The sequence below is a fragment of the Lemur catta genome, chromosome X (assembly GCF_020740605.2).
Source record: "Lemur catta isolate mLemCat1 chromosome X, mLemCat1.pri, whole genome shotgun sequence".
Lineage (NCBI taxonomy): Eukaryota > Metazoa > Chordata > Mammalia > Primates > Lemuridae > Lemur > Lemur catta.
In genome coordinates this window covers 55,701,899-55,716,181 of record NC_059155.1, presented here as the reverse complement: position 1 = coordinate 55,716,181, position 14,283 = coordinate 55,701,899, and the positions used below count along the sequence as shown (strand labels likewise).

The 14,283-nt window shown below is 50.1% G+C and overlaps 1 protein-coding gene across 4 annotated transcripts in view; it reads right to left on the bottom strand.

Annotated features, from left to right (window-relative positions):
• IQSEC2 (IQ motif and Sec7 domain ArfGEF 2) overlaps positions 1–14,283 on the bottom strand; it is a 77,473-nt gene that overhangs the window by 3,370 nt on the left and 59,820 nt on the right. For 3 of the 4 annotated variants that reach the window (XM_045537642.1, XM_045537645.1, XM_045537644.1), the window contains exons 5-13: positions 11,596–12,491; positions 9,711–9,872; positions 9,112–9,234; positions 7,983–8,149; positions 5,627–5,766; positions 4,604–4,729; positions 2,633–2,732; positions 1,878–2,039; positions 71–244 (exon numbers count right to left, since the gene is read on the bottom strand). In XM_045537642.1, the coding sequence (XP_045393598.1) occupies positions 71–244; positions 1,878–2,039; positions 2,633–2,732; positions 4,604–4,729; positions 5,627–5,766; positions 7,983–8,149; positions 9,112–9,234; positions 9,711–9,872; positions 11,596–12,491 (2,050 nt within the window). Of the gene's footprint in view, positions 1–70; positions 245–310; positions 1,258–1,877; positions 2,040–2,632; positions 2,733–4,603; positions 4,730–5,626; positions 5,767–7,982; positions 8,150–9,111; positions 9,235–9,710; positions 9,873–11,595; positions 12,492–14,283 lie in introns of those variants that run through there. The other variant, XM_045537643.1, reaches the window with a different exon arrangement.

Genomic DNA, 14,283 nt, shown 5'->3' with positions numbered 1-14,283 from the left:
AGTGACAGGAGGCAAAGAGGACACCCGGTCCCTCGTCTCCCCAGCCAGGGCAGGGGCCCAGAAGACCTACCTGCATCCGAGAGGTCTCGCAGGGAACTGCTGAGTGCGCCCCGTTTGAGCCCATCGCCTGCACCGTAAGTGTCTTCCAGGCTACTGCGGGCCAGCGTCCCGTTCACTGAGTCCTTGGCCCCTCCGGGCTGTGAGGCGTTAGGCCGCATCATACCTTTCTGCTTCTCCAGCTCCGCTGGGTGGCAGTGGGGGGGACAGGGAGCAAAGGTCAGGAACAGGAGTGATAGCCCACCCGACTGACCTCAGCGCTCCACGGGCCTTCCTCCTTTCTCCTCCCTCCCCCTGTCCCCGGGGCCTCCTGTTTTGCCCCCTGGATGGCCAACACCTGTTTCCCCCCAAACTGCGGCTTCATCTCCGAAGCCCCCTCAGTGCCCAGCCCGTCTCGCACCCTCTCTCCCTGCTCAGTCTTCCCTTCATCCCTCTCAGTCCTGCTTCCTGCTCCTTTCCTCTTCCTTTCGCCCTCTCCTTCCTCTCCTTCTCCCCGCCCCCTTGCAGTCAGGTCTCCCCAGAGCACCCCTGCCCTTCAAAAATGAGCTTCACAGCAGATGGTTCAGAGTAAGGACAGGAAGGCCCTTCCAGTCCATGGCAAAGGGCAATCTTTCCAGAGTCCACTCAGTTCTCAGATACCTTGCTCCGGAGCAGAGGGGCTCCTGGCAGGGCAGGAGCAGGAAAGTGACAGGAGTCTAATCCTCTACCACGCGCCAGGCAGTATGCTGGGCGCTACACACGCTTGATCTCTCTCAATCCTCACAAGAGTTCTGAGGTCAGTGTTAGCATCCACATTGCACAGAGGAAGAAACTGAGAATCCGAGAGGTCTTAGAGCTTGCCCGGGGTCATACCGCTGGAAATGGTGGAGCCGACATTCTGGAAGCAGGTCTGCCTGATTCCAGAGCCTGGGCTCTCCTGGCCTTACACCCCCACCTCCCCACCTCCCCACAGAGGTCATGGAAACACTTGTCTATTGCCCTCCCCTCCTCATCTTGGTAATCCCTCTCTCTGGATTTCCCCAGGGTCTCAAGGACATCTGGTGAACTGAAACTTCTGACCCAGCCTTGCTGAGGAGTAGAATAGACCCTGGAACTGTGAAGGCCTCACCAAGGAGCTGTCCGCCGCCTCTGTCTCTCTCTCACTCTGTCTGCCTGTCTCTTTCTCCTTAACACCATGTTACTTAACTGTGACTGCTTAGCCTGGAGAAGAGAAAACTTGGAGGGCATCGGGAGGAATGAGATGTAATCACTATTTTCCATTACAGATATGATCAAAATGACCTGGTGTGGCCCCTGGGGGCTAGGAGGACGGGCCACTGGGACTCAGCTCAGGAAATGGTATGTGGGGAGAGGAGAGGAGAGGGTGGGACGGGGAATAATATTTGTTGAACACCTGGCATGTAGCAGGACACTTTGGCTGCCTTGTCTCATTTCATCTCCACAACTCTGTGAAGTAGATTTCATTATCCCAACTTCGTACAGGAAGAAACTGGGGCTCAGAGGATTAGGTGACTTGTCCCAGTTTACCCAGATAATAAGTAGCATACCTGGGATTGAAAACTAGAGTCCTGCTTCTAATACCCTGACTCTTTTCCCTGCTGCCTTTCACCCGAAGGAAGAGTTGGCTCATAATTAGGGCTTGGGATAATAATCTGAGGGTGGGAGGTAATGAGCCTCTCATCACTGAAGGTGTTCAAGCAGAGGCTGAAGGGTTCCTGGAATGAGGGTAGGAACTGTGAGAGTATCAGAGGACAAGACTCTTGGTTTCTGCAGGACACTGTATCAGGAAAGGGGGCAGGAGACGTGGCTGGGCTACTCACACTCCACACGGTACTTCTCCATCTCCTGCACCTCCGCGATGGACTCGCGCAGGTCGGACGTGAAGCGCAGCCTGTCCTGGAGGCTGGGGGCGTTGAAGATGATGAGGACCTTTCGCTCCCCACCAGGTACTGCGGACAGCAACTTGATCCCAAACTGGTAATCTATGGGGAAAGGGAGGGGAGAGGGGAGGTTGGGCGCCTCTGTCGTGATTGATAAAAGGTGGCTCATCTGTGAAATAATTTCTCTAATATCCAATTATGACATTACAACAACTCTCCTCTGCTTGAGCATCTGCAGTGGCTCCCCTTTGCCCCAAAGCTCCCAAATTCCTGGTAGCCATGGCCCTCTTACTTCCCGTACTCCAGGATGTAAAGGCAAACCCAACAGTGTAGAACTGCTCTCTAAAATTCCTTTCCTTCACACCGCTGCCTCGACTCACATTGCTTCCCTGCCCAGATGCCACCCAGCAAAGCTACTCCTGGTTCAGTCCTTCGGAGCACAGTGTGATTGCCTTCTCTTCGGCTCACCAGAGAACACACATGCTATAGTTCTTTGCAAGACCACGAGCTCCTCAGGGGCTAGACCCAAGTCATGCTCCACGCTGGCCTGCCCTTCATCCCGGGACCAAGTAGGTGCTTTGGACACCTTAGCCCAGTCATAAAGGACTCCAACAACTGGAGCTGGTATGGAGGAAGGATGAGCATGGGGGCCATGGCATTGACTCTTGGGAGCTGGGATCCAAAAAGGGACTCACATGAATTCTGGAAGAGCTGCATGTGCATTTCCACGAGGGGAAAGGACTGGCGGAAGCTGTATGTCACCAAGATCTTCTTCTTCTGGAAAATTTTGGTGACCTTTCGCAGGGGTGGGAAAAAGACAAGAGGCAGAATTTGGGGGTGGGGAATTTCTTTCCACATGGCACCCATTTCTAGTAACCACCCTCCCCTGCCACCCCTGCTAACAGACAATATACACCCAAACACACATCCCCACAAGCTGGGGAGAATGGAAGCTTGAGGAACAGAATGGGAGAGATGGAAGAAAATGCAAGTTCCTGACTTAATGATGATGCACAACAGGCATTTACAATATTTACAGGAACTAACTGTATGCTGCTCCTTCCAGGAAGCCGGTTCTAACATCCCACAGAGATTTTTTCCCCCCTTTTCTGAGCTCCAGAGTGCTGATTCAGTACCTTTTCCTTGTCAGGCTCTATGATAGTTCTCTGAGTGTGTGATCGCCCCCTGCTGGCCTGGAGGGCAGGAGTCTGGTTTTCGGGTTCTCTCACCCACCCTCACCAGAGCCAGCACTTATTGGCAATCTCTGCCCAACCTAGGCAGAGAGTTAACGAGTCTTCCTCTCAACAACCCAAAGTCTCTAGCAAGTACCTGGGCACTCAGGACTCAACTAACACAGGCTGCAAACACCTTAGGCAGTCTGCAAGAGGCTCTCAAAAGCAAAATGTTTTGATTTCAGGATGGTTACAGTTCATAGTGATGCAAAGCACTTTTTTTGGTCCTTCAGACTGTAAGCATCCTGAGAACAGGGACTGGGTCTGATTCATCTAGGCATACCCAGTGCCTAGCACAGAGCCAGACACGCGCAGGTGTCAGTACTTGAGGGATGGCTAAACGTTGACTCAGCCCCTGTACGGGCCAGGCACTTTTCAGGGTAAGGCTATTCCACATATGACCTCTTAATTCCTCCTCATGACAACACTGTGTGGTAGGGATTAGCCCCATTTCACAGAGGAGGAAACTAAGGCTCAGAGAGGGCATTGGAGGTGGCTTGTCTAAAGCAGTAATTCTCAACTGGGGGTGATATTGCCCCCCAGAGGACACTGAGCAATGTCTGGAGACATTTTTGGTTGAAGGGTTGCTACTGGCATCTAGCAGGTAGAGACTGTGGTGCTGCTAAACATCCTGCAGTGCACAGGACAGCTCCCCACAACAAAGAATGATCCAGCCCAAAGGTAAACAGTGCTGAGATTCAGAAACTCTGTTCTAAAGGAGAGAAGACCAAGCAGGGGACAGGATTGCTGTCCTCAAATCCCTGAAGAGCTGTCTCAGAGCAGAGAGAAAATACTTGTTCTTTGTGATCCCAAGGGTTGAGTGAAGATCGGTGGAGCAAACTCTTAGGGAAACAGATTCTAGCAGTCAGAGCTGTCTGACAAGACAAATGGCTGCCCTGGAGGAAGGCAGCTTTCTGTCTCTGCACTCATACAAGCAGGGGGCCATCCAGGAAGCTGGTTCTTGCCCAGGAGACCCTGAAAGTCCCTTCTGATCTGCAGAGTCCTAAGAGTCCCATCCCTAAAAGGCAAACATCTGGACTGGTAATGAGCACAGTTTTAAGAGTCACTTCGAGCATCTTTATCCTCAGAGGTTTCACACTGATCCTGGGGGGTCACAAGTTCGCCTCCCCCCTACCCAATCCTCTAGGCCATTGAAGTGGACAGGGACATTCCTTACCACTTCCCAGATTGTAAATCTGTCAACTCCCTTGGTCCTCATATTTTCTGCTCCTGGGTGGCTGTCACTACCTCCAAATAGATCCGTGAGGAAAAGGAGGGGCAGAAAAGGCTTGTGGGTTACCCGAGACCACGCAGATGGCATGGCAGAGCACCTCACCTGCCACGCTCTGTACACCAATGTCAACATGGTTCACACTAGACCCTGGGGCCAAGCTTACCATCTCCCTCCCTTCTCCTTCCCCATAATGCCCATACCACAAGGAGATCATTGAAGAGGAAGACCTCCCGCTGATGCAACCCCAGCCTTTGGGGGCGGTTTGGATCTGGCACTTCGTAGAGTTGGCAGCAGCAAACCAGTCGACGGTGAGGAAGAGACAGGACCTAGACCGGCATGAAGAAATAGGGGTCAGAAAGCCAGCCCATCAGCTTCAGGCCTCCAGCACCTTAACTTTCAACCATAAGAGGAAGTTTACCTCCAATATGTATGTGTCACTCTGCTATAAGAAGTATTCTGGAATGCCATTATTTTTATATTTTTTTTTGAGAGATGGGGTTTTGCTCTGTTGTCCAGGCTGGAGTGCAGTGGCATAATCATAGCTCGCTGCAACCTCAAATTCCTGGGCTCAAGTGATCCTCCTGCCCCAGCCTCCCAAGCATAAAATGCCTGTCTTGCCCAGCTCCACACGGCCACATTCCACCCCTCCTTCAAATCCCAATTCCAAAGTTACCTCTTCCAAGAAGGCTTCCCTGATTTCCCCAGGCTGAAAATGCCCTCTCCCTCCTTTCTGCTCCCCTAAACTAGACCATAAGGCAACAGTAGTGTTTGTGTCTTTGTCTTGCACATCTACTGGTCTATGAGTGTCCCAGGACAGAGACCATGTCTGATTCATATCTTTGTCTCTGGGGCCCAGTGAAATGCTGGGTTCAGTAGAAAGGCATCCGTAAATGTTTGTTGGCTAAAATACTAAAATGTGTTCTTGCTTTGGGTTCTCAGCTAACCATTAGCTTGGCTCCTCACTTGGGATGGACAGGCAGAACTGGATACAGAAAGGATGCTAATATTTATACAGCACCCACTATGGGCCTTGCACTGTGCCAGGTGCATTCACACTGAGCACCTCGCTTAATCTGCACTACGATCCCCTGATGAATGCGTTATCATCCACTCTGCATTGCAGGTAAGGGGCACCCAGCGCTCAGGGAGGTGCAGTGACTTACCACTCAGTGGCTGGGGCATACTTAAACCCTGGCCCCTCCGCAGCCTCCCAATGCACTTACTGGTTTCTTGCCAACAATCATGCGCTCCACAGCCTGCACCTGGGACACATGGTCATCGTTGGTCCTTAGTTCACGCCCCTGGATGCGCTGGTAGATGCCCACCAGGAGGTCTCGGGGGATGTCCTCACCATTGTCAACCCCTGGTAGGGGGAGTAACATAGGGATATGTCACATAAATATGGGCCACTGGTGGTAGGGGTTCTCCACAACACCCCTCTCTCAGGCATGGGCCACACTAACGGTCAGGACCAAGGGTCAGTGGGTATCCTCAGCCGCTCAGCCAGGATCGGGGCAGGGAAGGTGCCCTTCAACACAACAGCCAATTGCTGTCTTCCCCAGGGTGGGGATTTTGTCTAAACAACTCAGAACATACTGTAATTAAAACCATCAGATACTATTTTTGGCCTTCCTAATTAGCAAAAATAATTTTAAATGAAATCCAGTGCTAAGAAGAGTGCAGGGAAGTGGGCATGTAACATAACAATTTTGGAGGGTAATTTGGCAAGAACCTAAATGTTCAGACCCAGTGATTCCTCTTTTAGGAATCTACCCTAAAGAATTACTCAGAAATATGTGCAAGATATGTATAAGAATGTTCACTAAGTGTTATTTATGGGAAAAATTGGAAACAACCTAAGTTCTAACAATAGAGGAACAGTTAAGGATAATATATCCGTTTAATAAGATAGTATACAGCTATTAAAAACTTGACATTTGCAAAACGATTTCAATAGCATGAGAAAATGCTTATAGCAAGTTAAGTGAAAAGAGTAAGATAATAAATTGCGTATATGGCATGATCTTAACTATATAAAAAGTTACATATGCATGGGGAAAAAGACAAGAATACACCAAAATATTAACCATGGTTGCCTCTAGGGGGCAGAATTTTAGGTGATTAAAAGAAATTTTCTAATTTTCCAAAATTTCCAAAATAATCATGTATTTGCTTTCATTTGTCCGTTTATTTAATAATTAGAGGGGAAAAGATACACACACACATACACACACATACACAGAAAGGATGGATGAATGAATGAGTGAATAATGGCAGGACTCTAGGAGACAGCTCCAAACGGCCTCTGATCTAACTCCCTCCTCCCATGGCCACCATCCTTCTCTACTCCTGATTGTCTGCTGTGCGAAACCTGCTCGCTCTTCTCTCCAAACCTTCTGCTAGGGAAAATGTTTTCTCCTTTGGAAATGCCACACCTCCTCTTCGGACAGGTGCCAAAGGAACCCCCTTCATCACACTGCATTTTTGGTTTTTTACCTTAGCTTCCAGAGGGCTTAAAGCCTATCAACTGTGCAAACCTGGAAGGTCAGCCAGTTCATCTCGTTTTGGGTTTGTTTGTTTTTTCTTCAACTCTACTTCCCTCTTTCATTTCTGTTTAAATAATCTTAACATCTGTGCCATTTTTAGTAGGCTGCTCTTTGGTGAGAAGCAGGCCTTGACATCAATAGAATAAACCAAGAAAAAAGATGAAAGTGACACCTTTCATCTGGTATTCAAGGCCCTCACATATTGGTTCCAACTGGCCTTCTCATCCCATCAGCGACCCCATCGTGATTGTTCTCTAAACAACTTTCCATTCTCCTGCCTCTGTGCCTTTGTTATTCTCACTGCTAGGCAAGCCCTCCTCTATCTCTATTCTGTCACCTTAGCCATGCCTTCAAGGCCCACCTTAAAATAAAAATACTGTTTCCTTGGGGAAGCTAGCTGGAGATGGGTTCTCCCTCCTTTGAGCTCTGACTGCACTTTTGGCCTCTCTGATGTCACTGTTCACTTTCTATCTTGTGTTAGTTATCTGGGTACTACAAGTCAGTCTCTCCCACACACGAGGAGCTCTCTCAGGGCAGGGACTATGGCAGACTACCCTCTATTGTCCTTGGCACCCATCACGGGGTTTGGCACACACTAGGCACTACGTGTCAACCGGCTGGCTGGTTGGTCGGTCAAGTGATAAATGAATGCATGAATGGAGGAATAGGTACTTAAAATAATTAAATGAGTCGTTATGGGCATAAATAAAGAAGAGAAGGAAAGAAGACATGGGAAATGGACAAGTGAATCTTGTAAATTAGTATAAGCCCTGCAAGATCCACTAGTTCATGGCTAGAACCCCAGGACCTAAAAAAGCCTGGTACACAGTAGATGCTCAGTAAATCAGCAAACAGCTATTCAGGTGAATTAATGAGTGAATGCCCTGGGAACATCCACCCTTGGCAGAGACAGCATCATAGGTTCATTTCCAAGGAACAGATGGGATCTCCCTCATCCTTCCCAACCCCTACGCCCACCCACTTTCCCTTCCCAGGTGAAGGGCAGGAAAAGCTGATAGAGAAGTCTGGTCACCTCTCAAGTTCTTGATGAAGTCGTCTAGTTTCATCTTTCGTTCAGCCTTGACGCTGGGACTGTACATGTCAGTATTGAGGAGGATGATGGCAAAAGCAAGGATGAAGATGGTGTCTGGGTTCCGGAACTGGCGTACAAGGGCTGGGTTACAGACGCAGTACCGCTGGCTGCAGGGCAGGACAGGTCAAAGCCAGACTCAGGCACCAGCAATCTCCACCTACCCACCAACCACCCAGTCTGGCACCACCAACACTTTCCTCCAAAAAATACTCCTTAGCCCTCTGGTTGGGGGGGGGGTCTGTTCTCTTCAGTGTTTCCTTAAGACTAGCACATAAAAGTCACAGTTGCTACATTTTACAGAGCTTTGCCAGGGGATTTATATACATTGTCTCATGTAATCCTATCACAATTCTGCAAGGCAGCTATTAGCAATCCCATTTTACAGATGAAGTGACTGAGGCTCAAAGTGGTGAGGTAACTTGCCCAAAGTAATAGAGCTGATAAATAGTGAAGCCAGGATGAAAAACCAGATCTTTCTGACTGCAAAGCAAATCCTTTCCCCATTATGGGAAAGAAGTTCTTAGCAACTCCTGTTTCTCCTCTACCCCAAAGTGGTAGACCCAGGATTTAGACCCTGGTCTGTCTAATCCCCAAAGCATTTATAGTAGAATATAATGGTTCAGGGCATGGATGGATCAGACACACTTGAGTTCAAATCCTAGTTCTACCACTTACTTGCTGTATGACTTTGGGCAAGTTAACCTCTCTAAACTTCAGATTTCTCATCTGCAAAATGGGAATAATAGAAGCACCTACCTCCTAGGCTGCTTGTGAGTATTTGAAATAATTATGTAAATTTTCCAGCCCAGCACCTGATACTTAGTGAGTGCTCCATGAATGTTAGCTGTTAGTGTTGACATTGTCACTGATTGAATGCCCATGTCCCAGATGTTAAGCTAGATACTTCATGTGCACCACCTCTGATCCTTACAACTGCCTCGCAAGATAGGATTTATCATTTCTGTTTTACGGTGAGGAAAGTGAGAGGCTCAGAGAAGTTACTTGTGGACATACTACAATGCTGCCCAAAGTAGGGAGGGGCAGCTTTAGGAGTGGGAAGCAGGCAAACCTGAAGGCTTCGATGAGTCGCTCCACTTTCTGGGCCTCGCCCTGAACCCGGATGTGGGATTGGAACTTCCGGAGTGCATCGTCCAAATCCATGGAAGAGAAGTCCATCTCATCCACCACACAGCTGAGGAGTAAACGAGGGGGTGTGGCACTCTCAATTCCTCTGCAGAAAACCTCTGACCCACCCGGACCTGCTCTAATGGACCAACACCCCCACTGACAGACTTCCAAAATCAGGACCTGTGGAGCAAGTTACACATGAGGACAGAAATGCTTGAAATTGAATCCATCCTAGAAAATCAAGACACATGGTCACTGAGGGTCCTTTCCATCAACCCACTCATTTCAAAGATGGGAAAACTGAGCCCCAAAGCAGGCCATAGGACAAGCCTGTCTTGCCCAGGGCTACCCAGGAGACTTTAGGAATAGGGCCAACAGAGATTAGACCCTTTTGGGGCAGAAGGGTATGGGAGCAGGAAGGTCTATTCATCCTGTTTGAGAAGTTTATCTGAGCCAAAAGGATAGGCTGCCCCCTTCCCCCCTCTTGCTCCCCTTTTCCAGGAATCCCTGGCCCAGCCTGCCCCGTCCTGGGGTCCTCACTCCAACACGTCTCTGTTGAACTGCTTCTGCCGGTTCCCTAGGAATTCCCCTATCATCTGGCGGCTGAGGCCTTTCCGCTCCAGGATGAAGTGAGCCACTCCCACCGGTGTGTCTGACAGGAAGCCCCGCTCGATCAGATACTGGATACCCTTCTCTGGCTTCCTGCAGAAAGAGGGGAGGGAGATGAGATACTGTCCTCCTGGAACTGTGTTCTCTGTGCCATTTCTTGAACTAATTTTGGGCCCAATTAACCATGGCCTCAGAGAACCCGGGAAGTGGAATATGTAATTTGGTCTAATCCCTTCATGGTACAGATGAGAAAACTCAGGCCCAGGGAGAAGTCAACTGCTCATTTCACAGAGCTTTAAAAATCTAAGGTGTCCTCAACCCAACTTCCTCCTTGACTGGAGCCACACCATAATTGAAAGAAAATCAGTATCTGATGAGAGCCTGCTCTATGCCAGGAGCTTGTTTTTTTTTTTTTTCTTTTCTTTCCGAGACTGTTTTCTCCTTTCTCTGTCGCCTGGGCTAGAGTACAGTGGTGTCATCGTAGCTCACTATAACCTCAAACTCCTGGGGTCAAGCAATCCTCCTGCCTCAGCCTCCCGAGTAGCTGGGACTATAGGCATGAGCCACCATGCCCGGCTAATTTTTCTATTTTTTGTAGAGACGGGGTCTCGCTCTTGCTCAGGCTGGTCTTGAACTCCTGGCCACAAGCAGCCCTCCCACCTCAGCCTCTCAAAGTGCTAGGAGTGCAGACAAGAGCCCCCATGCCCGGCCAAGGAGCTCTGATATTCTCAACAGGCACCTAACAGCAATGAGAGAAGGCCTGAGCGCCTTCTCTCTGAGTAACAGACCCTCAGAGTAGGGAAGAAGTTAACGAGGTTACTTTGTTCCACATCCCACATCCTACCCAGGCAGGTATGGCCCAGTCTCTGTGAGTGTTTCTATAGACAAGGTGCTCCCTAGATTTCCAGAGACCTGGGTCAAAATCTGGGTGAGTACTCTGCCATATTCAGAAGCCCAGAACCTCAGGACCCCATGAGGCTAAAATTTGGAAGAGACTCTGGTGCTACAGGAGTCTCAGATCCATCACTTCCCACTTATATGACTTCGGACAATATTTTTCTTTATTTCTGCAGCCTCAGTTCCTTATTTATAAAATAGGGAAACTACTAGCCATCTTGCTATTATGAGAATTAAACATAGGTGGCAGTGTTTAATAAGCTATGAAGATGTGAGGCATTACAGCTACTGCCTTCTGTTACATCTAATGTTTTCTAATTATTTTCTAATCAAATGTCACACTCCCACCACACTCCTAAGCAACTGGCATAGAACAGGCACCTAGAAAGAGCCAGGTCACGGTCACTGTAGTCCGGCACACCACCCTGCGCCCCTACACCTCACACATACACACTCTGCTAGTTGACTGATGGGAAAACTGAAGCCTACGAAAAGAACACAACTTGCCACGGGCTACACAGTGAGTCTGGCCAAAGGCAGACTGGTGGTCCAGGTCTCCTGTTTCTAAGATCAGGGCTCTATATGCACCATATCACCTCTCCTTTAAAAAGGGGAGGTCAGGGGGGACAAGGTTCAGAATCCATTTAGTGGGGGCATCTCACCCAAGATCACACAGCCAGTCGAGGCTGTACTAGGACCCGAACCCAGGTATTTTGGGGGTCTCTACTCTGCCCAGGTATTTTGGGGGTCTCCACTCTGCCACCCTATTGTCAATCCTCTTCCCTGAATAGCTGGAGAGAAACACCACAAAAAGAGAGGATGGCAGAACAAGGATCACTGCTTGGAGTTCAGTCCCAGGGACCAAGGTGCTGGCGGCTGGGTAGGAGGGGACGGGGAGGCTAGCCTGGGCGGCACATACTTATTGAAGAGGTTGAGGCCGATTCTGTAGTGCCGCCTCTGTACCACGTCATTGTTGAAGGCTGGCGAGTCCCAGCTGTGCCGTGTCTCCCGCTGGTAAGTCTGCTTGCACAGGCCAGTGGCTGGAGGCTCCCTCAGGCTGTCCCGAGAAGAGGAGCCGGAGCTGCAGTTGATGGTCTCATTGGAATTGCTGGAGCTGTCGAGGCTCTCGTTATCTCCACCATCAGAGTTCTCGCCTGCTGCCTCGCACTTCCCCAACCTCCGACCCCCAGCCACACCACTGGGCCCGGTGCCACTGTTGGGGGCCGGTGGCAGGGGCCCTGGTGGGGCTGGGGCTGGGCCCTCCGGGGCTGGGTAGTGGCGGTGTGGGATCGGGGCCCTGCCTGGTGGCCCCTTGTGCTTCAGGGTCCCATGGGGGCTGCAGCCATCAGCCTCATACACCAGCTGGCGGTGGACAGAGCCGCGATCTGAGCGGTCACTCAGGTCCACGGAGCTGTCACTAGGAGGCTCAATGGTAAGCAGGGGAAGGTGGGCGGCCCGCAGCCGGAAATCCCGGCACTCTAAGCACCCAGGACCCCTGCGAGTGCCTTCCTCACGGCTACCATCTTCCCGGGTCCCTGGTGGCACTGGTGGAGGAACTGGTGGGAGGGGGGCTGGTGCCCAGAACTCAGGACGGCCCTGGGGTGGGGGCTCTGTGGTGGGCAGTCGCTCAGGGGATGGTGGGGGAACTGGGTCATCCAGGTAGAGGGGAAGGTCACTGAAGGATGTGGCCGAGCTGTCCTCTTGCTGTTCCTTTGACTCCCGCTTCTCCAGTTGGGCTGACCCTGGCTCTTCAGACATGGGCCCTGACGGGTGGCAGTTCAGGGCTTCGTCGATGGATTCAGCCAGAGACTTCACCTACATGGGGCAAGGGGAGGAGGGAAAGGGAAAGAAGGGAAGGAAAGATGAAGGGAAGGATGGTGGAAGGGCGGGAAAGAGGGAGGGACAGAGGGAAGGAAAAAGGGGGAATCTTCCTGGTGGGTCAGCCAAGAGGGTGGACTCCCCTGCCCCTGGCAGGCCCTCTCTGCCTTTTATAAACTCCCAGGGAGCCATTGTGAGCTCACAGGAGCTGGGACCAATGCCCTTAACTCCCCTTCTCAGACATTCCAGTAGTTCTCTTGTGTCCATATAGACTCAAGTCAAATGCTTTCTCCTTCCTGATTCAAGCCACATTCCTGCCTCTAGCGCTACCCAGGGCAAACCCAAATCCCAGCTTCCTCTGTGGGAATTCTCTCTTAGGAAATCCCTAATATTTAGCCTTGAGAATCTGGACCATATCTGGTAACTCTGTCTCCCAGTGGTATCCAGCCTCCAAACCATCCCCTAACGATCCCCCACCTCCTGTATTCACAGCCTGGGGTACCACATTGTACTGGAGTTGGTCTGTGTGACCAACAGCAAATGGCAGAAGTGAAGGTATATCACTTCCGAGATAAGGTTGGAAAAGACTGCAGCATCCGTCTTGGGTGCTCTTGCTCCTGACTCTCTCTCTCCCTCAGACCCCTCGCCCTGGGGGAAGCCACATCATGAGCAGTCCTGTGGGGAGGCCCAAATGATGAGGAACTGAATCCTCTTGCCAACAGCCAAGCGAGTGAGCTTGAAAGCATACTGTCAGCCTAGTCTAGTGTTCAGAGATCGAGGTCCCACCCTACAGCTTGACTGCAGCTTCCGAGAGGCCCTGAGCCAGAACCACCAGGCCAAGCCATTCCCAGCTTCCCGGCCCTCAGAAGCTGTATGAGATATTAAATGTTGTTGTTTGAGCTCAGTCTCTCAGGTCAATTTTAAGCTACTGCATTTTGGGGTAATTTGTTACACAGCGACAGAGAACAAATACACTTCCCCATCAGATTTGTACAGCACTGAGAGCTGGGACCAGACCTGCCTCCTCTCTCTCCCCCACCAGACTGCGATCTCCTACTCCCCATTCCTCCCTTGAGGGATGAGGAGTCCAGGCCTGCTTTCTCTCTTGCTAGTTCAGCTCAATACATCTCTTCCGTGTCAAGAGACATCTCTTGACATCTTGACACGGAAGAGATGTTCAATTAAATCTTTGTTGTATGAATGAATGGATGAATGATATACATCTTCCCTTCAATGCTTCTTTCCTTCCTTCTACCTCTTCAGCTCTAAGGAAGCATGCCCAGGCTGATGGCAGCGCCAGATCACAGAAGTTAGAGCACAGTGATTTCTTTTCTTATAAAGCTCTATTCATTCGTTCATTCATTCAACAATTTCCGTTTTTTTTTTTTTTTTTCCTTGAGACAGTGTCTTGCTCTGTCACCCAGGCTGGAATGCAGTGGCCTCATCATAGCTTACTGCAAACTTCTGGGCTCAAGCGTTCCTCTTGCCTCAGCCTCCTGAGTAGCTCGGACTACAGGTGTGTGCCACCACGCCCAGCTAATTTTTCTATTTTTATTAGAGATGGGGTCTCGTTCTTGCTCAGGCTAGTCTTGAACTCCTGACCTCAAGCAATCATCCTGCCTTAGCGTCTCATCATTCAACAATTTCAACCAAGTACCTCCTTGGTTTTAGGAAGAAAACTAACATGTACTTAGCAGCTACCATGTACTAGGTGCTTTCATATATATTACCTAGTGGAACAGAATCTTCAAAACGGCTCTAAAAAGGTTTTCTCTCCACTTTATTGATC